This window comes from Typha latifolia, chromosome 4 (genome assembly GCF_019914945.1).
Source record: "Typha latifolia isolate L0001 chromosome 4, TyphaL0001v2, whole genome shotgun sequence".
Classification (NCBI taxonomy): Eukaryota; Viridiplantae; Streptophyta; class Magnoliopsida; order Poales; family Typhaceae; genus Typha; species Typha latifolia.
Genome location: NC_133089.1, coordinates 11526148 through 11552219, shown reverse-complemented (window position 1 = coordinate 11552219; position 26072 = coordinate 11526148). Strand labels below are relative to the sequence as shown.

The 26072-nt window shown below is 35.2% G+C and overlaps 2 protein-coding genes and 1 long non-coding RNA gene across 4 annotated transcripts; 1 reads left to right on the top strand and 2 right to left on the bottom strand.

The window, feature by feature from the left end:
* Positions 1-2948: 2948 nt before the first annotated feature.
* Positions 2949-8744, top strand: LOC140785470 (uncharacterized). Of its 2 annotated transcripts, none has more exons than XM_073133299.1 (5): positions 2949-3601; positions 4710-4813; positions 5544-5720; positions 6094-7952; positions 8376-8744. In XM_073133299.1, the coding sequence occupies exons 1-5, from the start codon at positions 3435-3437 to the stop codon at positions 8535-8537; spliced, it is 2469 nt and encodes an 822-aa protein (XP_072989400.1). In that variant the 5' UTR covers positions 2949-3434; the 3' UTR covers positions 8538-8744. The 2 variants fall into 2 exon arrangements, with proteins under 2 accessions (XP_072989400.1, XP_072989401.1); XM_073133300.1 differs by having other exon boundaries at positions 3108-3601; positions 5544-5733.
* Positions 8745-11925: 3181 nt separating this feature from the next.
* Positions 11926-22327, bottom strand: LOC140785471 (7-dehydrocholesterol reductase). Its single transcript, XM_073133302.1, has 13 exons — positions 22090-22327; positions 21092-21314; positions 19597-19652; positions 18018-18120; positions 17876-17941; positions 16306-16419; positions 15688-15814; positions 14436-14536; positions 14170-14295; positions 14014-14078; positions 13788-13869; positions 13627-13709; positions 11926-12530 (listed from the first exon to the last, which is right to left on the bottom strand). Exons 1-13 carry the CDS (start codon positions 22179-22181, stop codon positions 12464-12466), a joined length of 1305 nt encoding a protein of 434 aa, XP_072989403.1. The 5' UTR covers positions 22182-22327; the 3' UTR covers positions 11926-12463.
* A 621-nt stretch (positions 22328-22948) lies between these two features.
* On the bottom strand, positions 22949-24314 carry LOC140786978 (uncharacterized). The gene is made up of 2 exons (XR_012108722.1): positions 24049-24314; positions 22949-23923 (listed from the first exon to the last, which is right to left on the bottom strand). It is a non-coding gene; the product is annotated as an uncharacterized lncRNA (long non-coding RNA).
* Between the last annotated feature and the right edge of the window lie 1758 nt (positions 24315-26072).

The window sequence follows — 26072 nt, the reverse complement described above, 5'->3', positions numbered from 1 at the left end:
AATTATTTGTAGTTATTAGATTGCTATTTAAATAGTGAATACTGATATTGTTATTAATGATGTATTATATATTATTTGTAGAGGTTAATTTTGCTAATTCTATAGGTATTTAACATGTAAGATTTTTTGTAACTCTTAGTATGTTGTATTAATTGTGTCAAGAAAATCATCATTTGTTCAAAATTCGATCTATATCTTTTTACGATCTAATGGTCTATCCGAAATTTATTTGATCCGTGTCCGAAATCTATCTGTATCTAGTTAATTAGGTTACGATTTGAAATATTTTGTTATCCATTTAATATCTCAAATGTGAGTTGAGCACTATATGACCTTTATTGGATCAGTTTTCAGTAGGTTAAATTTTGGGATAATTACACTAATAAATAATTTTTTTATTTTCCGATGCACCCTCTCATCTTTTTCTTGATACACATACACCTCCTAAACTAACCAAAACTCTCACTCCCTAACGGTGTTAACAGAACACATCGAATAACTATTTTATCCTCAACTTTCATCTTTTCTTCTCCCTAAAATAATAGCAAAATGAACCTTAGAAGGCATAAAAATTGATTGCATATCATTCACATGTCAATTTCTTATAAGAAAAATCTAAGTGATAGCCAACAAAAAAAAAAATTCAAAGGTATTCCTATGTTATAAAAGAATAAATAAGTCCACAAGTTGTCCAGGTGTAATTATCCTTTAAATTTAACTTACCTTATTTTAGAGGCAATACACATAAAAATAATAATTGGTGGAATGATAAATGCATTTCAATATTATTTTTTTCCCATTTGAGATCACAATGTCAGATTCAATAAGAAATATTATCTCTAATCAATACAAAACCACATCATTGGTCAAGCTTTATTCATCCCAACCATAGGATAGATGCATGCCACTAGTATAATAGAGTGTATACCAAATGCATTTCTCTTCTAAATAAATAACTTTGATCCTGTCCTTGGCCATTGATAGGTTAAAAGAAAAAAAAAAGCCTTTGGGCATTGAGGAAGACCCCACATTTGTGTGGTGTTTGGTTATATGGTTTGGATTTGCTTTGGAATTATTCATTATTCATGCATTTCTTATCCAAGAACATGAATGCTATTTAATTTTGGTTGTTGGCATATTAGCTGGAGACCTCCTTTGAGAAATTTATTAGAAACATCCTATATTTTGTCTTTATTATTATTATTATTATTAACACTCTATCATATAAATATTTAATATTCGACTACTATATTTTATTTTTTAATATTCCAAAAATATTTTGACCATATAAATGAAGTCCTATTTATAATCCAAATTGAAGCTTTTATAGAGCCAAAAAGAAAAACTATTTGGGTATTTTCCTAAACAATAATGTTTAGGGTTTATAAGGGACTACGACGGTTTCGATGAGTAGTATATTCTATATGGCTAGGGCAAAAACATAAAACTTGTTAGGTGTTGTAAATATTTTTTTCAAAACCTCGACCGCATGATTCTTGTATAAATCTTTCAATTCGAAAATTGATTTGATTCATTCAATCTTAAAGTTATTTGATTCACACTTACTAATCTGGAAAGAGGAAATAAAATATCTATAGTCTTTGTTAGGATTTTTTTAATTATATTTTTGTAACATAAAATATAATTTGGTCTCTAACTACACCAAAGTAAATTACCAAATATTCCATCATTCGCAAAAAAATATTTTACTAAATGATCAAACTATTTGTATTTAAGTTTGAAAGTGAAGTAAAGTAAAAATAAAAAATAAAAATTTGAAATCGAGTTTAAATATCTTAGAGAGGTAAATCCAGCATAAAAGTGAAAAATATAACTAGAAAAGCCTGCTATCATATGAATAATCCATTATTCTTAAATTTTATCCCTATTCCTGTAAAGGGCCAGATTTATCCATCGATCTATGCTCATGTCAAATCTTTCACAAATCAAACTGGGATAAGTCGTTTCCTTATTCCAATTTGGCGACTCTAATCCACGCTGACTTGTCCATTGGTCAAAGTCTAAATGGTATCCTAAGAATCTAAGAGGAATAATCATCACAAAAATACCAAGTAGACAGTGATCGATTTCAATTAATGAAACCAATAGGGAACTTAATTATGTTCTCCTCTTTACTTGCTTATATTTGAACTAATTATGTTCTTAATTTTGAGGTAATTCCCTATATAATAATATAAACCCTTTATATAAATCCAAGTCGCATATTTATTTATAAAATATATATGTAAAAGTATTCGTGAAATATATAAGGAAATACGTAGAATTATTGTTTGCTTCATTATTCATATGTGAAATAAACCTGAATTGCAAATAACACCCTATATTTTGGCTATATTATGAGCTCTTTTTTTATTTATAAATTAAGCCCTCACTTTGTTGAAAAAAATATTAACTGGATAGGACGGAATAATGAGTGGAATATTTCATCCATTTTAATAATATTTTAATATTTTCTAAATTATTCTTATGTACTTTCCTCTGATATCACTTCTGAGAGTTCATAGCAATAGTTAAAATTAATTAATTTTTGTAAAACTTAATCTTATGATGCGATTTTAATATAATTGAGATGGGCTTAATTTTTTTTTATACTTAACTTAACTTGATGGTTGGATTAGATTAAATAAAAAAAAAGGTGTGTCTTATTTATAATATAATTAAACTATTTGGTGTTATTTAGAATTAGAATTGTCATTTTATTTTTCTTTTTTATTTATATTATATTTTTATTAAAAAAAGAAAAAAAAGCCTTATGCCTACGGGCTTCCCCTAAAACAAGAAAAATAAAAATAAAAATAAAAATAAAAATACAGCTCATCTAGTCAGAATTGGCTTTGGAGTGAAGAAATTGAACTCCCAGGATAAATGTTTAAAATTTCCCAATTTCTCTCCCCCATTAATTAACTCTCTCTCTCTCTCTCTCTCTCGTCTCAACCCTCTTCTCTTTTTTCTCTCCGACAGAAAGACCAAATGGGAAAATTTTAGACAAGACCAGGAGAACCCTCTCAATGCCAAAAAGCAAATCCTCTCCAACGCCACCAACCTTCTACTCCCCACCACCTCAATAGAAAAAAGAGGAAGAAAGAGGAAGAAGAAGAAGCTCCAATTTCTCACCTCTTCTAAAAGAGAGAAACCTTCAATTCCCTTCCCAAACTACACCTCAAAGTTTTGGTCTCCTCCTAAAGTTCTCAACTTTCTCCATTTCCCCGCTTCAAAATCCAACCTTTTCTCCATTTCTTGTTCTTTTCTATTACCAATAAGTCCGACTTCTCCTCCTCAAACTGCCCATGTTGTGGTCTCAAAGGCGCCTCCTTTTTGTGGGCTATTTATAGCTTCGCTTCTCTCATCCCTTTCTCCTGCTCGAAGAATTGGGAAACGAGCATCTGGGTCTTGTGGGAAATCTACGAGGAACCATGTCCGCAGCTCCGATCGAGCCGCCATTGCCCAAGGCATCGTCGCCACGGAAGAGATTCTCGAACCTGCGAGGAGTCCGTTGGCGAATTGGTCTTGGAATTCTGCCTTCTTCTTCATCCGCTTCGATCGATGATCTACGGCGTGTCGGCGCGGATTCCCGGAGAAGGTGAGATTGGCATTTTTAGCTATTGTGTACGATTTTTAATATGTTATGTCTCTTGATATCTTGATTCCTATGCTTTATTGTGCCATAATTCCTTAATTTTCTCCTCTCGATGAAGGTTCTTGTGTTTTCTCATTCGGATAATGATTGTTTTCGTGTTTCTCAAGTTTAGTTTTCCGAATATATGATATATATATATTTTTTAATTTGATCATGCTTTGGATGCTGATTTACTATCTTTAATTTTTTTTTTCCTTCTTTTTTCATGTTATGGATGTTTTGTTTGTTTATTTACACACCTTGATAGGGTGATTTTAGTTTTATCCTCCTTTATTTATGTATTAAGTTTTATATGGGTTCTCTTGTATCTTGTAATTCCTTTGTTAGTGTTGGAAATGTGCTTTGTTTTCTTCCTCTTATGTTTGACTGCATGTTGCTTGTTCCTGTGCATAATATCAGTTCTTTTTCTAGATCTGATTATTGGCTTCGCATCCATAATCTCAACTTCCTCATCGTCAAGCGCACGTCTGACAATTGAGCTGTTGGATACAGATCTAATATTCTTTTTCTAGTAGTGAACTGCTACTGTCAGTTAAATTTTGCAGTCTTGAATGTCGTGTGCACTTGATAATTTTCAGTTGAGCAAGCTGCTATAAGAGATTCATTTTTTCTCTTTTTGTAATTTATTATTTGTCTGTGATAGATTTGATGCTTCCAATAAAATGTATTAGTTACAATATAGGAAAACCCTACTTCTTGATGGATCTTCTCCCATCTTCTTGCTGAAAGAGTGCGATACTGGTCCTGTAATTATTTTTTCATCCTCTTAAACAGTATACAATTTTCTCAAGAATAGTGAAGCCATTTGATAAACAGTGCCCTTTTTATAGGCCTTGAACTGTTTTTTTCTTAAATTAAATGTACTAAAATTTTATTGTATGTCCAATATGAAGAATATTTGCAATTCCCTAGAGTGGATAGTTTAATGTGGTTGTGAGGAAATTCCTAGACCATTTTTGTTTAGTTGGTTATAGATGCCATTTACATAACATCTTCTTCCTTTTCCCTTGTGTACAAAATAACTAATTGCATCTGAATTCTGCCTTCGCAGGTATGCAAGTCTGAGGAGGCGTCTTCTAATAGATCCTCATCTTCCTAAGGATGAGAAAAGATTCCCCGGTCCTACCATGGACAATCCTCTCTCACAAAATCCTGGTACTTGTTCATTTACTTCACATTCAGAAAGTTGTATATACGTGTCACTGATACTCTTTCAGGGCATGACTACTGTCACTAGCCAATTCCCTGTGGAAGATCATATTCTCGTTTAGCTGTAGACTTTCTGGAATTCCTTTTATTAACATTCTCTTTGGCTGGATACAAACTAGATGTCTCCTTTGAAGCCATGGCCTTCAGAAAGTTATATATTGAAATTCCTGTATAATTTAGCATCATGCCTCATGATGTTTGCATTGCAGATTATCTTCCAGATTCTTCTGCTAATAGGTTTTGGTCAAATTTTCATGCTAAAAATATGACTATATGCATGCTTATATATTCTCAACTTTGAAATCTAAATCCAATTGGACAGTCTTATCAGAATGGGCTCAATATTTGTGATTGTTTACTCCATTTTGGCATTAACTTAGTGCTTTTCCATTTGCCTTAAAGGCTTTCACTTATCGGAAGCTTGTCTTAGTGGAGTGCACCTGTGGTTGATGGTGAAGAGCAATTTAATTATATGAAAGTTAGCAAGCTCTTGATTAACTTTTGTCCTCTTAGATATAAATATGATACACACTTCCTCCTTTGAGAAATATAACATTTCAAAAGTGATGAAATTCAAGAGCATTTTCTTTTTCTGCTCATAATCACTTAGTGATATACCCTGATCTGATCCTCTCAAGATTTAGAACGATGATCCTTTCTGCTCACATTCTTACAGACAGCACTTGGAGCCGCTTTTTCCGAAATGCTGAGTTGGAAAAGATGGTTGACCAGGATTTATGCCGATTATATCCTGAAGATCGAAGCTATTTCCAAACGCCTGCATGTCAAGCCATGTTAAGAAGGATACTGTTGGTGTGGTGTCTTCGTCACCCTGAATATGGATATCAACAAGGCAAGTTACTTTGGTATGAATGATATCTCGTAATTTCTGGCTCAAAGAATCCTTCTTTTTTGGTTGTTAAACTTAAGGCATTTATTTTATAAATATTCAGTTCGCAGCTATGTTGAGAAAACTGATCACCTTACTAACATATTACACTGGTGGCACATGTATATCATTTTGGTCTTTATATGATACCTATTAGTGGTAGTCTTTTCATGTATCTGATTGGATGCAAGACAAGCTCGCATCATGGTATCATTGCCAGCAAAATTGTGGTGCATGTTTTGAACATCGTAAAAGATGCTATTTGAATGTTTGGAGTCCTAGAGATATAATTTTCTTTATGATTTACGAAAGTGACAAAATTGGTACATTATAACAGGAATGCATGAGTTATTGGCTCCTCTGGTATATGTTCTTCATGTTGATCTGGATCATCTGTCTCAAGTGCGAAAACAACATGAAGACTGTTTTAATGATGAATTTGATGGAATATCTTTCCCAGAAGGTGACCTGATTTCAAATTATAGATTCAAGAAGGCCGGCAAATGGAACTCAATGTCTGATAAAGGGAATGATCATCAATCTGCTCCCCAAATTTGCAGCCTTGATGAGCTTGATCCTGATACAAAGGATATATTTTTGCTGAGTGATGCTTATGGGGCAGAGGGTGAGCTAGGTGTTATATTATCAGAGAGATTTATGGAGCATGATGCCTATTGCATGTTTGATGGATTGATGAGTGGGGTTCATGGTGTGGTTGCTATGGCAGAGTTTTTCTCGCCCTCTGCCAATATTGGATCTAGCACAGGCTTACCTCCGGTCATTGAAGCCTCATCTGCATTATATCATTTGCTTTGTATTGTGGATTCGTCTCTTCACAATCACCTTGTCGAGCTTGGTGTGGAGCCTCAATACTTTTCCCTTCGATGGTTGCGTGTTCTATTTGGGCGAGAATTTTGCCTTGATGATCTTTTAATAGTCTGGGATGAGTTATTTGATTCTTCCAATAGTATGTGCCGAAGCAATGATATAGACTATAGCTTTAAGGTCTTATCCTCTGCTCGAGGGGCTTTTATTGCAGCAATTGCAGTTTCAATGCTTCTTCATCTAAGATCATCACTACTAGCCACTGAGAATGCAACCGTCTGTCTGCAGAGGTTATTGAGTTTCCCCAAGAATTTTGACATGACGAAGCTAATTGACAAGGCAAAAACACTACAAGTTCTTGCTCTGGATGCAAACATGTCCTCATCTTCTTTCCAAAGTAGTTCCAACAGGAATAATTGTGCAATTACCAGAGGTTATAGTCTCCCAACTGGCTCAGCTTCTCCTAAAAGTCCAGTCCATCTAGTGCCAGATAGTTACTGGGAAGAGAAATGGAGAGTGTTGCATAGGGCTGAAAGTGGCAAGGACTCCGGTTCTAGTCAAACAAAGAAACAATCTCTGGGTGCAAGATTTAGTCTGTCCAGGACAGAGTCGACTCCTCCGACAACAAAGACTGCAAGCAGGGTAAAGGATTCTGGGTCTTCTATAAGGCGAAGGCTTTTGGATGATTTGACTCCAGATACAAATAAGTCAGTGGCAGATGATGGTAATTCCCGATATGATGAAGTTCATGTTATCTCAAATGAAAATGCGTCTCTCCCTGTGGAAGTTAACGAAGAAAAACTTTTTCCAGAGGAGCCAGCTGACCAAAATACATTGAGAAGGGCCTCAGATTGCATGGCTGAAGAGACATGTATTAGTGGAGAGAACTCTTCACTGTTTTCCACGGCTACCAGTCCTCAAAGTGTTGGCAACGATAATGACAATGACTCTGAGAAGAGTAGTGTTACTTCAAACTCATTTATTGGTGATAATGATGAGGAAGTAACTCATACCGTGGAATCTTGCAGCCACAGTTGTGATAGTTATGTAGTTCCAGACATAAAAGCCACATCTAGTGTTAAACCTGACCCAGATGGATCCTTGGAAAAGACAGCAGCTTCAAAGGAGAGGAAGTCACTCTCTGGTAAATTTCAGTGGTTATGGAAGCTTGGTAAAGGCTCTGCTGAAGGGAACATGGAGAAGGAGTCGCAGCCACCAGCCACCAGAAATACCATTAAAGATGTTTCCTGCACTTTAGCTTCTGATGGTTGTTGCGATTCCTGTGGAGTTAGCCGAAGGATAGATGCAAGTGATAAAAAGGTCATGGGCACTTTGAAGAATCTTGGGCAGTCCATGCTTGAGAACATTCAGGTAAAATATGATATTCTTAGTAAACAACCTTTTTCAGTGAGTTTTACATCAAAGCTTTCAGATTTTTGGTGCTTACGGAGAAAGAACTAGATATCAGAACATAAAACTCAGTTCGTCTAACTACCTAAATCCTCTTTAAATTCTTTCTCCATTTGATCTTTTAAAACTCTCTTTTACTTGCCAATAATTCCTAGGCTTTCCAAGGATATTGCTAGTTCCTAGTAGACTGTCTCACCTTTTGCAGGGGATCATAAAAGAGCATATAATGGCTCACAGTCGGCCCGTTTTATACACGCATCTTTTGTGGTGCTAAAGTGGACCTGTTATTACTTTCCTTATTATCAGAATTTCGGTGTTTACCTTATTAGTTCAAAGCATAGCTGATGTTAACGATAATGAGGATTTTTTCTTTTTGTGCTTTAGGTCATGGAGTCGGTCTTTCAGCAAGACCGCGGTCAGCCCAGTTCATTAGAGAACATCTCAAGCAACATTCTTGCAGGGAAAGGCCAAGTTACTGCAATGGCAGCTCTCAAGGAGCTTCGAAAGATTAGCAACCTGTTGTGTGAGATGCGAGTGGAGCTATAATAAATCCTACTCTTTTCAGATGTAAGTACACCATTCTTTCTTGGCCAGTAACAATAAGTTCAATGTCTCTGGGCCCTTTCTCCCTCAGTGTGTCTACCACATTGGTGGTTGTAATGTACATACAAGCTCCATTCATCTGTGAGAATAATAATCTTCTACGGGAAAAAAACATCTCAACTATAAATGATAGAAATCACTTTTGATCAAGTTGCCAAGTAGTATAGAAGGGTAAAATATATTTTATTCTAGAATTTAAACTACATAAGGTTTTGAGTTGGGAAATAGAGTTCAAATCATTAGTAGTCCTCTCTGATATGTTCTCCCTTGATGTAAATGGAAAAATGCCGTTCGTCAATATTCACGTTACATGCCACGTGGAAAACACTATCTTGTGAGCCACTTTTATACAGCCACGTAAGTCCATGATATGAATAATAGTGAGATAAGCCAATACGTAGCAGTCAATAATGGCGACGATCCAGAGGCATCCAACCAACTCACTTCATTGATACTTTTTAATTTGTTTTTATAAATAACACCCCGTAGTTTGACTATATTATAAATAAAGCTTTTTTTTATTATTATAAAAAGAGCCTTCTATTTGCTAAAAAATAAATGTCGAATTACATTCTAAATGTACAACAAAAATAAGCCTATGAAAAACTCTGATTTCTAACAAAATAGAATTGAATCAATCTTCTAAAACATTAAAATCGAATCTAAGCACTAAATCCCATGAGATCAATGAATCTAAAACTTTTGTTGTTTAATCTCAATTGTCGTATCAGAGAAGTAAACAATATAGATTATATTGGCAATATAAAGATATCATTTTATTATCACATTCCTTCGAGTGTGTTAAATTAAACTTAACTCAAAGATTTGGCTTGGTATTTTTTTAACAAAATGAGGGCTTAATTTATAAACAATAAGAATAGAAGGCTTTATTTCTTATATAGCTAAACTGTAGGGTGTTACTTGTGACTGTTTCCTCATATTTGGTTCCGTTGGATGCTTACGAGTTGCATTACGTAGGATGCTGAGTTTACTCTTTTGCCCCTGACACTGTCAACTATCAAGGGTACGGGGAGGGACAAATTCGTACATCTCATCGTAGTTGATTTAGCTTGGAAAATTTGTCGTGTTACACGAGTTCATGTCGGATTAGTGAAGTAATATTAAGCCTCCGTATCATCATTTTTCTAACACATTTTTCGATGATAATTAACGAAGGAGCTATATTAGAGGTTTAACATAAATAAATAATAGAATATATGTGAAACTGGACAATAATCCAGAGGATCTTAGATCTATTGTTAACCCTATTTTTAAATATGTTAATTCGAACATAAGTAAAAATGGAAAGAAACTCTCATCTTGGATGAGTTGTATCAGGTTATGTAAGTCTATTATGGAGACATGAATATGATATCCGAGTTAATGTGTTTATATTAGAAGGAATATGTTAAACGTGGAAGGGAGTTAGAACTTTCAACTTTTTGAGCATCTCTAACCGGGCTCTAAAACTCTAAATTTGGAGCTGGCTCCTAATTTAGAGCCAACTACAGTGGAGCTCCAAATTTGGAGCCCCATCTAAAAATTTGGAACCCAGCTCCAATATTATTTAACTTTAAGAAATGTCAATTTTGCCCTACAAAAGCTTAATTTAAAATTTTAAATTCCGTATGTATCTTTTATTAAATAATCTAATTAATTAAACTGAATATATAATTAATTTTGTTAATTATATTTTAATAAAAATAATACCATTAGAATACTCTCATTGAGATGTTTCAAATGAGTCTAATATAAAATTATTTAAGTTATTTTAAATATTTTATTTTTATTTGGTGTAATATAATTTTGATGTTTTTAATTAAAAAATAGTAATTTAAAATTATTTCTGAAACTGTTGAATATTAGTCTTATTATAAAGATATAAATGAGAGTTTTTCAATCATATATTTTTTATTAAAAAATAATAATATTAATATGACTTATTAAATTATTTTAAAATATAATATATAAATATATATATATATATATATTATATTAATTAAATAATAAAAACGAGCCCGGAATGCGATGAATGGTGGATCATCGTTGAAGAGAGTCCCTTTTTTTTTGGGGAGAACTGTAAGAGTTTTGTTGGGCTATATCGCTATCTCTCATAGATAATTTCTTGGATATCTGTGTGAATTATCGTATTGAGAGAGTTTGTCCATTCAAAATATAATATGTAATTTTCGTAGGAAAAATGTTGTGACCAGAGTACTACTGTGCCAATTTGGATGAACATATTGGTTTACATGAAGGTGTAATAAAAGAGAATGGGCACCGTAGAAGGAATTTTATTAGGGCGTTCTTTCTCTTTAGGTAGATCGTTATATGCTCATGATCCAGACTATATGACCTGAGTTGGCTTAATTATCTAACATATGCATTGAGAAATACTAGCCCTTTTGAAATGTTGATTGGGTGAAAATGGCTCCAAAGGACAAATGAACCTTAAGGAGTTGATCCATTAAACTTAAGCCTATTAAGTCTTGTTGGATTGGAAGAGAGTCTAACCATCAAATTAAGGACACTAGAATGGCACAAAATTGGCTCGGGCCAAATCAGACCCAAACTCACATAGGTTCGACATTGTTAGGCCCAAGCCGACTGACCTGGCTCGTTAAATCTAGCCCCGCCCGCCCGATGATCACCTTTAAGCTTGACTCAGCTCATGGCCTGCCCTTCTTTTGTATGCTTCCCATCTCATCTCCCTCCCAGAGTCCTTTTAAAGCATAATATTGAGGATGCTCATGGGGTGAAGGTAGGAGGCACATGAAACTACAATGACAACATAAAAGAATTGTAGTCTCTTCTGTTTTTATTCAATTGTGGACATACACAACATTTGATGCCAAGATTGCTGCTTGATCCTTACAAGTAGATGTTGATGGCCTGCTGAAGTAGTGGCAATGAAAGTACATGCAAATGGAATGAGAAGGGAGCTTATCTGGAGATCCTATGGCTAACATGGTTCCTTGTAAGCAGCAGTACATCGCAGCAGAAAGACACTAAACATGGTTCCTTTAAGATAGGGGAGTAAAGATACAGTCCAACATTGTGGCAAGTTAGTGTAAGACTGAGCTTAGTTTGGCAACACAGTTCGGTGAGCATGCTTGTTCACTTGCCAGAGAACATTCAGCACACCTTGAATGCAAAAGCTGAGGGTCAAGGTGAATACAATGGATATAATGAACAAGCACTGTAAAATCCATGACAACGAAATCATCTTAGCAGTTTTTCCTAGTATGACATGAAGCCAAGGTGTACTTCAGATAAATGGCAATGTATCATGTAGTAGATATGAATATGAAAGCACCAAGACAACAGGAGGTTATTAAGCAACAAAAAACTAGATGTGCTTCAGTACTTTGCAAGACTCTAGGTTGCATTGGAGTCGGAAGAAGAAGAAAAATACCCAATGCAAAGACTAGCTATTACAGCTGCAATCCAGTTTTTGAAGAGAATACAAGAACTTCATTTCCTTCATCTGCTTAGCCATCCCTGTAATTCTACTCAATTGAAATTGTCAAATAGATTCCCGGGATGCCTTCGGCAGGTGTCCTCGAGTGCTGCACTTATTCATCAAGAATATTGCATAAGCATCTGATTCATCCAGATACTCAAAGGCAATATTTTTTGGGCATACACAGAAAGTAGTTATAGCTCATACAATTATGGCTCATTGGTAAATCATGCGTTATTTCTCTGGTTGGCAAATCATGAAGCTTCTACACACAGATAATGTTACAAAAGCACTAGCAGATTCGCATCATAAATAAGAAACTCTACTAGTACCAGCTAATTAGTTCTCTTAGACTGGTCTCACCATATATGGCTGATGTAGTCTTGTAGATCTTACGCCAACAACCTCAGTAGATACCAGGTACAATCCTGTAAGGCACTTTATTACAGTACATCTTCCAGTATTTGCCATACCTGCAAACAGTCATGAACACATCATGCCAGAACTACTCAAAAGGCAGTCAAACTTCAAATGTAACCTCCTAAAACTGCAAAGCTCAACTCTTAATCCTAGTTTCTAGAGGGCACATTCTTTAGAATATCAGATGGAGATTGAGGAAAAGGGAAAATATCGATCCATGATCAAGAGCATGCAAACAGCAAATTGTTCGAGAAAGATAGCTTATTTTGTGAGTGATCTTGTTTTACTTTCTGGCGAGTTGAGTATCTAGTGGCGAACATCTAAAAGAACAAAATTTACTACATGGGCTCCTGGAAGCTGAAACGAGGCTTATGAAGTATCATCAGAATATTTGAAACTCAACAATGTCCCAGGTTCAATTTCCAAAAATAATACTTATCTCTTGATAAAGGGAGCAGGTTCCAAGCCACAGCCTAATTTTAGCATAATATCCTTAGAGACTCAATCATGACAGTGCTTATCTTTCCTCAGTAAGGCCACATCAAAATATGCATGTAAAAAGTAATATACTAATATGTACTTAATACTCATATAATGATCCAGAACAAGTTTGTTTTGTTAATGTTCAACACTTTGACCCATAGAAACAGCCTTTTCAGAAAATGCAGTACTGCTGTGCACATCTTACTTTCCCCCAAACCATTCATTTTTGAGAACCTAGCACATAGAATGCCTTACTGTCCTACATTTTAAAGAGTTAATTGCATCTGGTAAGTTTTCACTGGATATTAAGAGTTGTTTAATGGTCTTAGATTAATATGTAAACAATAAGCACTCTAACATAAGCAATTGATCCAAAAACTTAAAACAGTTAGATGCAGACCACCAATGCATATATCATGCCTTAAGACGCCACATCACGAGCGGCTCCTATTGCATTGCACGTGGAAATATGATTTTTAAGAAGACTGGGAACTCTGTATAAATACTAGAAAATAGGAAGTTAGGGACTAAATGGGGCTTGACGAGGTTTAAACTCATGACTTCCCTAAAAACTACCTTTCATACCATATTGGATGTCCAGTTGACCAATAGTGTACATCACACATACAAAGTTAAAACAGAATGATGAGGACCAGATTTACTTACTTGGATGAGCACCGATCATCGTCCCTTTTTGCTCGATCAAAAAGAAGAATAGTCAAAAACAACACATAGAAGTAAGGCAGGAACTGCATAAGGTACAAAAAAGGAACACATTAGAAGTATCCTAGAAAACTAATTATGGATGAATATTACACAATGAGTACATGATTGAGAAGGGCAGGTGCAGTCCAGAAAAATGCAGATAGTATCTCTGGCACATAGTGGAAATGACGAGATAATCCCCACCTATAGCAAAAGTTTAATTAGTACATCTTAGTTGAAAGCTCTTTAACTATAAATGAGATAAAGCTTTCTAGTTTTAAAAAAAAAATGTCACGTTAAATATTCATCTCTGGTGACATAGCTTACAAGAAGCCCAGAAAGACTCACCATCCAGAAGTTAGGAGAAGGCTGGTTTTTGTTTCACCTCTTGTGGTGTTATATGAGGCCACTATCTGGAATTTAGTCATGAACATAGTGAACAAGAGATTCCCCTAAATTGCAAAATAATTAGAATGAAATTGAAACACTCGAGAGGATAGGAACCTTTGATGGAGCTCTTCCCCAAATTAAGCACTTGCCATTCGTTCTACGGAATACTTGGCGTTGTCTATCACAGTCATAGTTGATATATATGCAGAGAAGTCCGGCAGCAAGTATAAAAAGAGCAAGCTGCAGCATGTCAAAGTCCATTAAATCTTCAAGTTAAATACTTGTTAATAAAAACATAAATTATGGACGAGAAAGCAAATCTTTCCACTGAAAACTTCAATGTGTTTCTTATGACTGGTGTAAATATCAAATTAAATTACCTGGGTACCCAGATTCACCGGGTGGTTAACAAGGTACATCCCAGGAGAAGTATAGACAGATGGGACCCAAACCAAGCAACCCCAGCAGATGTAGAAACCAGCTGATAAGGAACACAATGTCAGTGAGAAGTTAACTATAATTATGGCATTCACAAAAGAAAGAAAAAGGTCATCTAATTCAAGATTATAACTGGACCCTTTTTGATATCATACACAATACATAGCGGATGATATTAGTGCTCCAGGCACCCAGTCACCAAAGTAAGAAGTGTCACGTAGCCCTACCGTGGTTCCATGACTAAGTTTTTTAACCCACAATGCAATAATGGATGCTGTCAAGCCTTACCATCACAATAAGGGATGCCCTCTGAAACTCAAAAGTGCAGTAATACTTAGGGTGGTTTCTACGTCCACAAGTGTACTCTAGTGTTTCTCTTTTAAGAACATGGCATGCTAAGAAAGAGCATTGAAGATGCATGTATTTTCCGTTGATGCAAGCCTTTCAATAAAGAAGCAGTAGAGTACATGTCCCTCACAATGCAGATGAAGTATTCTGCTCATTAACCATCTCAGATGCATAAAATAGCTCTGCAATTTTGTCACAAGAAATTCGACTTCAAAATGACTTCCAGGCACAGCCAGTTCAAGCAACATAACAAGATAGATAGTTAGCCTATTGGTAAAATAGTAGTGCTCCAAGAATTTAACAAGGTGGAACATCCTTAGAAATCCATTTCTTTTAAACTGGGAAAAGAAGACTTACCTTAATTAAATATCTGCAGAAGTCTAGTAATTTTTTTCACAACTTGATCCTAGAAGACAATGCATATCTGGTGATCAGTTATATAGTTATGTATTCTGCTACTTCTGTAGAAGAAAGGATTACTGTTCTACTTCTGTAAAACTAGAAGAAAGGATTACAAATACGGCATCTTTCATGATTGCACTATTTTTAACTATACAATGATGCAAATCAGGGATGCCATTAGCAAAAGAACAAGCATTACTGAGGGAAAACTAACGTTAAAAACAACTACCCCTTACAAAATCTTAATAAGGTATAGGCTATGTTAATGTCATCTTGAAAGATTAATGTTTTCACAATCTATCTTATGCTGCAAAGGGAATCTGGAGTAACTCTTCTTCTAGATTCACGATAATCTACTTTGACTTCCATTTACATGACACAGATAAAAGAGCAAACAAGTTAAGTTCACTCCTTGAAATTGAGACATATAAAGCAATTCTCCACCTCTGTCATGAGCGATATCCATAGTGCACCAGTATCCAGACTCCCACCAAAAAAACTTGGTGATGTAGACCAGCATCAGTAGAGTATTCACAAGCATAGAATCAGCCACTTGTCCATTTAATTCATACTGCAAAACATGAAATTATATGTAGAAAGATTAGAAGGGCATATTTTGTAGTTTTTAATGCAATCCTTAAATGAATTTCTGACTCAAAGATATGGCATTAGATTATAAAAGAGAAGAAGTCTTCTGTCTTTTCTTAAAGATGGGAAAAAGATAAGGGAGCAACTATATGTACAAATCAGCATATGATATATGGATGATCATTTCCTAAACAAGTTCCTCTTGTTAAAGGCAACATATTTTCCATTTTGACGTGCACATTTATGACTATCTCAGGTTATATCCTCTCATAAGTCAAAACATCTTGAAAGTGAGTAGACAAAACACACAAAACTATATGCATCTTTGAAACCTAACGATCAACAGTTATGTAGTATAACAATCATGGAATAGTCAATAGAACTTTTGATTGATAGAGCTAACGACAAAGTGAAAGAAAGCAAGATAGAAATTAATATATAGGTGAGTTCAGACAAGCAGTAAGGAATACTGACCTGTTTGATGCAATAAGTCACAGCAAGAACAGCCCATGACATCATGCCAAATCGGCAGTTTGTGAATACCTTGATATCAAAATGTTTACCGATTCGAGGATAAAGTTCCATTCCCTGCATAAGGTACATATATCTCAAGCAACTAGTTCAATGAAGCACTATACTTCAGGTCAACTGTACATGCAAATTGAATTTTCTTTTCAAATAGCAAAATTTCTTTAGCTATTTTTGGTAGTTCATCAATTGAACAAATGCTAAATTGCTCATTTTTCATATGGTAAAAACTTATGACTGGATAAATTGAAGGGATCACACTACAAAATCATGAGCTAACAATTTACTCTATATCCTTCAGAAAGAATATTACCAGCTAATAATGTAGCATCAGCATCATCCTTCTCTCTCCCTCTTATCCTTTATAAAGTCTACTGGCTAATAATTTAGTATGAGCATCAAATTTTTATGTCTTCAATTAGTCAACTAATGCCTATGGTAAATTGATAAAATCATAAAATCACTGCATTCATCAGCCCCTTGTTAGAAGTTGTGAATACCGTGATCTTCAAAATTTCATATAGAATTATAGATGCTTCAACGACCTGAAAAAAAAAGGATGATGTCTTCATCCTGCTGTAGACATATGAATTAAATTGAAGTATTCTTTTTCCTATTTTTTTAAAGAAACATTAAGATTAAAAAAACTAATGTTGTAATCAAAGTGACAAAGGACCAGATAATGGATTGTTCACAAATAAGGTTCAATAATAAAAATTCTGTCGGCCAGGCCAATTTGATAGTCATTCACAGGAAGAGAATCAGATACTAACTCATAATCATTAGTGGTACTTATTGTTTTTGGTTAATACCAGCAAAATGTTTTGCAAGGGAATAGTTTAAATTACTAAATCAAAAATGGCAGTCTGTACACTGTCTTCCGCAATTAAACAGTTCTGATAATATTTTTCCAATTCGCATTTAGATTTATGTTCTTTTTTCCTTTTTGCATGTCCAACTATGTTAATTCCAGTTCTTTCAGAGGAAACTCTTCTGTTTTCTTGCAGAAAAATAAAGAAAAAAGAAGAGTTGTTCTTGGTTGAACATGAGAAAAGGTGATCCTGAAAGGAACATTACATCAACTTCATGCCGACTTAAAACATTACAAACTAACATGATCTTTTATAGTTGATATCTTCTTGAAAAGTCTATACAAGCACTGTGCATTACCTTGTATTACCCTAAATTTGATGGAGACACAAGGGAGGTCTGGAAAAGGTAATTTCAGTTGTGAAAAGAACAGGGATGCAAATCTAGATAAATATTTTGAAACCTAATTTAGAAGAAAAAATAAAAGTGCTGTCAAAGGATCTTATAAGGGTTGACAGAGCAAAGCTAAATATGGATACAAAATATTCCACGAGTCAATCATTGCTTAGAACATAAACCATATTATTGTGTCTGCTATCATAGGAGTCCACTTTTAATGACCAGAAGTTGAAATTTGCCAGGAAATGAAACAGATAATAATGTTAGTCAAAAGGTAAATGGAAGATAAGATGCTTGCAAGACTCACCCAGTAGAAGTCAATTATCACATTGCCAGAGGATCCAGAATCAGATGAAGATGGTGCCAAGTGACCCTTAAGAGAAATGGAGGCTTTATAATACAATATAAGGGGGGATATAAGAAAAAATGAGCATTGATAGTCGACTTACTTTTATGTACAAGAAAATGCAGAAGACAAAGCTACCCACAATTAGTGCTGCATAGATCTCCCCCAAATGATCATATACGATTGCAGGGTTAAATATCCCAAACCTAATGGAGAGGTAAGTTAGTGACTACTGGCAGAGTACTGTAACTCTCATTGAGGAAACCAATAGGAACAGCATTAGTACACAAAATATACAGAGAATTACAGGCATAGAATTGTGTTATACAGTTAAATTCAAATTGATAATTGCGCACAAATTGAGAAAACAAGAAAAGCTATTGGCACCTAGATGTGATAACATAAATAAATTGTCTAATTAAAAGAGTAGAACAACAATACTATTACCTTAGGAAAGAGGCTGGATCATATATGACATGGGCAATTGGTCTAAAAAGCATAAGATATCTTTATGTTAAAACAAATAGAACTGGTCATATTTACACCTTTGGAATGCAACAGGCAGTTTTATAATATTGACCACCAAAGCGCAACCCACCAAACCTAATCCTGAAGTAAGAATCCTAGCTACTAGACGTGTAAAGAAGCTAAGCCAGAATTGCAGAGCAGCTATCCAGCTACATATTCCTTAAATGTTTCAGCCTTCATTTGGGTTGAGATTGGGTCTTCCTAGGTAAGTTCTGGCGCGCAAAGGCCTACATATCATATTTAGGTCAAGTGGGTAACTCAAATAAATTGTTAAAACAACCTCCAAACTTTTTAATAATCAAATAAGTTCACTTAGTAATATAAGTACTAGATTTTCAATAATGACTAAAACAAGGATATGTACATTGGAAGAAGAAATTTTAAAAACTAAGAGCTATTCAGCAGATTATGAACTTGATATATGACAGAGTTTCGAACTAGGTCTGCCGAATGTTGAATTTACAACTACATAAATAATAACATCATCCAGCTAGATTTGCAAAAATACAAAGCATACCAAAGTCCAGAATCAATTAGGTCAACTGGGCTGATGGTTAGCTTTAAGTGAGCAAACTACAATTACAATCAGGACTAAGTATATCATATATCCATAGTTTGCATGCATTCCCGATATTCTGGTCACTACCACCATAGGCTACATTGGTGAACTACATGATGATTTTGCAGTACTTGCAGCTAGTGCTTTTATAAGCATATGGCACATGCTTCCTAGGTTCCCTTTCTTGTTGACATGAATAATTTCCTTCATGAAAAACTCTGCACTTATGTGAAGGAATGAATGAGCAATGAGGTGAGCTTAACAGTGAAGGGGTTTGATAGAGAAAATCGCAGTGAGGTATGCTTGTCACCGTAAAATCAATCATACTATAGTTATATGAATGGGCTTGTTGGACAAAAAAAAAAGATGCTTCCTTAAATTATTATCTGACCCTTACTAAAAAAAAGTTATAGTAACTAGTAAGATATGTAATGGCCATGCAAGGATTAAAACCAAAGATATAAAAGCATTGTAACAAAAACTGAGAAAAGAAACTGAGAATTAGACAAATTATTGAAGAGCTACTTGATTTAAAATGAGTAATCAAGACCAAAGACAAGTAAAGGTTTTCTACTATGTGATAGGTAAGACTTACCACCAAAGACATAGATATGTTAACAACGTTACTGCATAAGCTTGCAAACCATTGGCCTACAAGAAAAAGAAAAATTATATCAGATAATGCTTTTTATTGAAATGATAAAAGTAAGAACATATATCAGTCCACATTCCACAAGGTCAGTAGATTGCTGCTTTTGTTGTTTTACCGGCAGGATCTCCCATAGTGCTTCTCATTTCTTCACTAGCTGTCTATCATTTGCCAAAGGAGATTGTTTGGACATTTGAACCACACAATCAATCAAAATTTTAAAAGACCAGAAGCAATAGGCTGGCAAATAAGGGACCATCTAACTACTGAGCACTAGTGGTTTCTACACGGCCCCATGAAATCAAGGCAGTTCAAGCAAAAGTACACAAAAAATTAAATAAAGTAAAAATACACAGAAAAATTACATAAACTAATGCTAATATTAATACATAAACCAACAAAATGATATACTGCATATCTACTGAGAACTAGGGCTGTCAAACAATCGCCAGCTCAAGCTTCGCTTGATATATATTCGATTAAGCTTGACCAGATTATAGATGAGCTGAGATCAATTCATTCTTTTAGGCATTAAATTGATTTTTTGACCTGAGACTGATCATAGGCAGACTTGCACATGCTCGGCTCGATAAGGCTCGAAATATTGAATGTGCATGTATAGGTTACATCCTAATAGAAACCTAAGAGCTCAGATAGGCTGCACAAATTTAAATTTCGGTCCAATTATCAGTTCAAGCTTGACTAAATCAAGCTCGACCAAAATAGTCTTAAGATTAAGCTCGAATGGAAACAAAACGAGGCGAGCTTGATTTTAGGCCTCAACTAGATCAAGCTGAGCTCTATTATACCCCTCTTAAGGACATAGTAAACCCACATATTTGGCAAACTATACAACATTTTTGAAATTTTCAAGCCTACTAACATACCCAAGTGAAGCCTAGGTATACCTTATCCAAGGAGGAATCTAAACAATAAGGGAGTCATTTTTTCAAAACAATGCAACCAATATTCTTCTTTTTCTTCTCTTCTATGTTTAGATGCTCCCAATTAGCGCATCAATTAACTGGTGAATATTGTGATGCAAAATGCTAATCATGAAATAATTTCAACTTGTATCATTACACTGAATATGTAAAATATGTAGAACTAATTGAGAGAGCTAAGATAATTTCTTGCAATTTTAAAAGGTTCAAAATTAAAATAAAAGGTAGGATACAGGAACATAGATAATCTTGCTCTTATCTTTTAAAGTTTCAAATTTGTAACCACTAAATGCAGATAATGGGCATAACAAATAGCAACATCACTATCATGGATTATAAGTTTTGAGATTCAACTTTGATCATATGCAAGCTGCCCCTCATTTTCTGTCATATTGAGTAAGTTTGAAACCTTTTCCTGGATTAACAATTGTTTAGCATGCCAAATCAATGCAAGATGTATCTAATATCATTCTTGGAATAATTTATGTGATACAAACCTTGTAGACAGGTATATTTCCAGATGGAGAAACGGGGCCTTCAAACCTTTTCCCAGGAAGTGCAAGCTGAAGCACTGCTTCAAAAGCAGCAAAACAAGCAATAATCTTCCATGCAATCAGGGATGGCACTGGACAGATATTTTTAAGACCCTGCAGCCCATGTTGCTTGAGATACTCGTAAGTTTGCAATACCGAACCATCAGCATGAACCATGGTGTACCATCTGAGGCAAAAAAGAGAGTAATAATTCAAGCTACATTTTCCTGCATCTTCAGTGATAATCTGAAGAGAAACTTGATAAAATAAATTTAGTAGACGAACACCAGGAGAAACGAAGTTGGCAACCAGAGGTACACCCATTGAGGATCCGAATTTTAGTAATTATTCTGTATATGTCCCAGGTGAGATATCCCTTTCTGCAGCTAAATTAGAGTAATTCCCAGAACTCAGGGACTCTAAACATGCACAAATTTAAGATTTTCTTTATCAAGACATATTATTTATCCACTTTAACAATTTACTGAACAGTTCGTGGGAAAAACAAAACGAAAACATAAAAGACATTCTCTAGGTTAGATCTTGAGTCTCTCGGTGAACAACGTACAAAATACTCAATAGTATGAATGCCCAGACCTGGCATTCATATAAAGAAGCTCTCTCGGATCCAAAGTTGGCTGCTTTACTAAGATCCGCAATTTATTTAATTAAAGAGAAATGTTTCTGATCCAAACCAGAGTCACAGAACGATCAGCAAAGCGTGATCAAAGAAGCACAGAAGCCCAGTTCCAAGATTTATTAAGATCAACAACAAAACGAAACATTAAAAAAAAAGTACCATAAAGAAAAGGAGGTCACGGATCACCGTCCAACCTAACAATTCGCAAAAACAAAACAAAAAAAAAGGTCCAAAAAAATTACAAAGAGGTTATCAAAAAACCATAAAAAAGGTATCAAAAAGTAAACAAAAAAAAATCCAAAAGAAGGGGGAGAGAGCTCACATTAATATGACAAAGGGAGGACAAAGCGTGAGGAGCGAGATCATGGAAGTGTAGGTCACCAGCGCCGAGTGCACCGTCTTCGATTCCCCCATCTCTCTCTCTCTCTCTCTCTCTCTCTCTCTCTCTCTATTTTTCTCTGTCGCAGGATGCAGAATAAATAATATCTCCTCTTTCCGATTGCAGTGTTCGTACTTCGTATCTATTGTAAGTTGCACAGGTAGAATTGGCCCCCGCCAACCCCTCATTAACTTATCGTATGCGGCGTGTCCATTATTAACCTAAAACTTTTGACTATTTCCGCCCACTTAACCTCACGAATAACCTTTTTTTTTTTAATTCCCCTTATTTCAAAATAACATTTAAATATAAATAATAGTTATATTCTAAACACAACTACTATTTATCAAAATTATATCCACATTAATTCAGTTACTAATTTACCCTTCATCTTTATTCTACCAATCAATCTCTTTTATATTAAATTAAAAAGTACTTATTACAATTTCATAATAAATTAATAAAATTATATTTTTCTTCATTTTTCTATCACATCAAAGATTATTATTACTCAATTATATATTATTTTTTACTCTTTTTTCTATTTTTTTTCTCGCTTTATCTCCTAAAATTTTAGTATATTAAATAAATGCATGTTTTTATCATATTTTTGTATGATTGATATTATTCTAGATGCAGCATTAAAAAATCTATTTAATCTTATTCAATTTTGTATCTAAGCATCTTCAAATTTGATCTATAAATTAGTTGTATATGATGAAAAAATAACAATTACGAGGCATCCCAAAAAAAATTAAGGGGGGTAAAAGTGTAATTTCTGGAAATAGCAACAAGGGTGATATGGTAAATTTCCCAATATAAATATAACTAACAATTTATATTAAAGTATTATGGAAGTTCAATATTTTAATGAAAAGAAATCTGAATCTCAAACTGGTGGGTCCCAGCCTCTATGACATGTTGGTCGTTGGTCACGCTGCCCAACGAGAGAGACTATGGCTACTTGGGTCATGTTTTACTCCCACTTGGACTCCTCATTAGTAAACTTTCCTTGCGTAAAACAAACCATCGCCAGGGGCCCACCACCATGTTCACCGTTTGTAATGGTTACCGTCAATTGCACCCAGTTTGGTGAACGTTGCTCGTCCCAACTCCCGACAAGCGGTGCTCGACGACGCCAGAAGAGCCAGCTTTTTCCTCTAACGGAGTTGTGCACGTCGCTCTCACGTGGTCCATCTATTCAGCGAGTGCTCGATTGTGCTGCTTCTCTGGTCCTAAGTTTGCCAAGTGCAGCATCTTTTTGCCCACACATATTTAGAGGTGATCATCTGTCGATGCGGGCCGGGCCGGGCCGGGCCGAGTTCGGGCTGAGCAGTGGGCAATGTGTTAGCCAGCCCGCCCACAGATGGGTAGAGTAGGATCGGGTCGGGTTGGATTCGGGCCGGATTAGAATAGTTTAGCCCTGTTACTGTCCATCGGCCCGTGAGAGAGCGGGCTGGCTTCGCCGTGCTTCGCCCGATGATCACATATTTAGAGGTGATCATCGGGCGATGCGGGCCAGGCCGGGCCGGGCAGTGGGCATTGTGTTAGCCAGCCCGCCACAGATGGGTAGGATTGGGTCGGGTTGGATTCAGGCCGGATTAGAATAGTTTAGTCCGTTACTGTCCGTCGGCCCGTGAGAGAGCGGCCTGGCTCCCTCCTCTCCCGCTCTAGCTTCTTCTTCCTCCCCTTCGATACCAAAACCATCTCAACCCCTTCATCTCATCGTGCAATTAGGGGACGAAGTCTCGTTTTCCCACTCCTTCCATTTAAGAATCTGCATGGAAAGAGATAGGCCAATGCTCGTCCCGGTGCTGATGCTTATGCTAGTGGCGGAAAAATAATAGCAAAAACCAAACAGGCTGCGGATGAAGGAGATGAAGGAGATGAAATAGCAATTACTTTGGAGGCTGGTGCTCGTCCCCGGTAGTCCTTCGGCTCCGGCAAGGCAATCCGGCCGACGGCGGCCCCTCCACGGCTCCACCCCACATAGCTTGCCGAATATAGAAAGATGCCGGCTTGCAGCGCGCCCTCCATGGCTCCACGCCACGCGGCTCGGCGAAATTAGAAAGATGGCCGCGTCGGCGCCGGCGTCGCCGCGGCCGCGCGATGAGAGGACCTCCTCACCTAGTTACCGGCTAACCCCAAATTTAATGTGTTTTCTAGTCTCTACTCTCCAGACTCTAGTTAGTAGAATATATTTTTATATATAAGCATATACTCAGATCAGTAATTCATTGATTCTAGACCGTCAGATCTTTGATGGAAACCACTAGTGTGATCTAACAGTCTAGAATCACTGATCTGAGTGACTAGTGGTTTGCAAAAACTAAATTAAGTAGGTGGAAATAAATTAGTTATAAAAAAAACAAATAGTTAAACAAAAGAGTAAATGGAAAGATATTTTCGTAACTAAATAAATAGTTATATAAAAAAATACGATGATTTTTTTTTGCACATCCCCACTGCTTTGGCACCTAACCCATCTATCTATTAACCCATCTATCTATCATTTGCATAATTCATTATTAATTGTGAAAAATAAAATAAAATTATATTAGTCATTAAGATCTCAAAATTTAAATCCTATATTTTCTATTTCAAACTGGTCATCTTTTTATAATTTATGCTTTCTTGGAGGCACATCAGCGCTTCAATTATTTTCTTTCTCCAAACATGATCTACATTCAGCAATCAACCACCCGCTTGTACAAAAATAGATTCTAAAGGTACAATAGACATAGGAATAATTAATATATCACATGCCATGGAGTCAACAATTGAAAATCTCGTCTCATTTGCTTTCCACCATGCTAAAATATTTATTTTATCCCCACTTATAAAATGATTATAATATACTTGAAGCTCGATGATTCCCTCGATACTAACGAAGAAAACTCTTCCTTTTAAGCCGGGTAAGAAATGACTCTTTAGTGGTAACTTTTAATAGTTATAGCACGAGAAACATAATCATCTTGTTGTAAATATTTTTAAAAAAAAAACATCATATTAAGGGGGCATGATATTGTAGTAATTTTTTAGTTTTAAAACATAACTGCTAAAATTCTAATATTATCAATGGCACTTTGGTAATTTGGCTTTCCTACTTTTGTCCTGACCTATTCTTATGATTTTCTCTCGTTAGGGCAACAAAGTATTATATTTATTTAATATAATAAATTCCTCTTTAGAAATCTAAGAGCTCTGTCTTGGGTTCTACCTAACTGTTCTACCTCATGTTATTAATTTTATAATTTATTTAAATTTGAAATTATTAATTAAATAAATTTAAGAACTTAAATGTTATAAGAATTTAAAAAAGAAAAATTAATGGCCATATTGGTTATTTTAAAATGATCAATTATCTAAATTTATTTAGAAATTACAAGTTTGAAGAAATTTAAAAGCCTCAAACACTCAAACACCTATAAATACTCCCTTTTTATTATAAACTATATCGCAAAATTTTAAGTCAAATACAAAAGAATTGACTACTGTCCCAAATTTTTTTCTTATATATTCTTTTAATCAAGTTGGAGGAGTAATATTCTCTTACAATCCGACTACATAGGTTAAGTCAAGTCAAGTCAAGTCAAGTCGAGTCAAATTAGTTACTTAGTTTTATCTTTCTATTTTAAATTTCAAATAAATCAGATAATCCGCATGTGGATTCGATCCGCTAGAGATTTTAATCCTATAAATAGGGGTGGACATGTGTTGATAAGAATCATTGAGAGAAATTTGAGTTTAGCCGGTTATTATTTCTATCATTATCTTTTTACATTAGCTGTTAAATTATCTTTATAGTAGATCATAACCGTAGATCCCTTTCAAGCATCTAAACCCTAGCCACCTCCTACCTCCAGCAACCACCCTACTACACGGCCGTCCACTACCCTCCGACGACCGTCACAACATCAAAAATT

Excerpts from the sequence above, each read along its gene's own strand:
- LOC140785470 (XM_073133299.1), top strand. The coding sequence starts at position 3,435 with ATGTCCGCAGCTCCGATCGAGCCGCCATTGCCCAAGGCATCGTCGCCA. Across the intron at positions 4,814-5,543 it reads TCCTCTCTCACAAAATCCTG|ACAGCACTTGGAGCCGCTTT; the intron begins GTACTTGTTCAT and ends ACATTCTTACAG. Across the intron at positions 5,721-6,093 it reads TGAATATGGATATCAACAAG|GAATGCATGAGTTATTGGCT; the intron begins GCAAGTTACTTT and ends ACATTATAACAG.
- LOC140785471 (XM_073133302.1), bottom strand. The coding sequence starts at position 22,181 with ATGGGGGAATCGAAGACGGTGCACTCGGCGCTGGTGACCTACACTTCC. Across the intron at positions 17,942-18,017 it reads GCATTTTCTTGTACATAAAA|GGTCACTTGGCACCATCTTC; the intron begins GTAAGTCGACTA and ends ATTTCTCTTAAG. Across the intron at positions 15,815-16,305 it reads TGACTTATTGCATCAAACAG|TATGAATTAAATGGACAAGT; the intron begins GTCAGTATTCCT and ends CATGTTTTGCAG.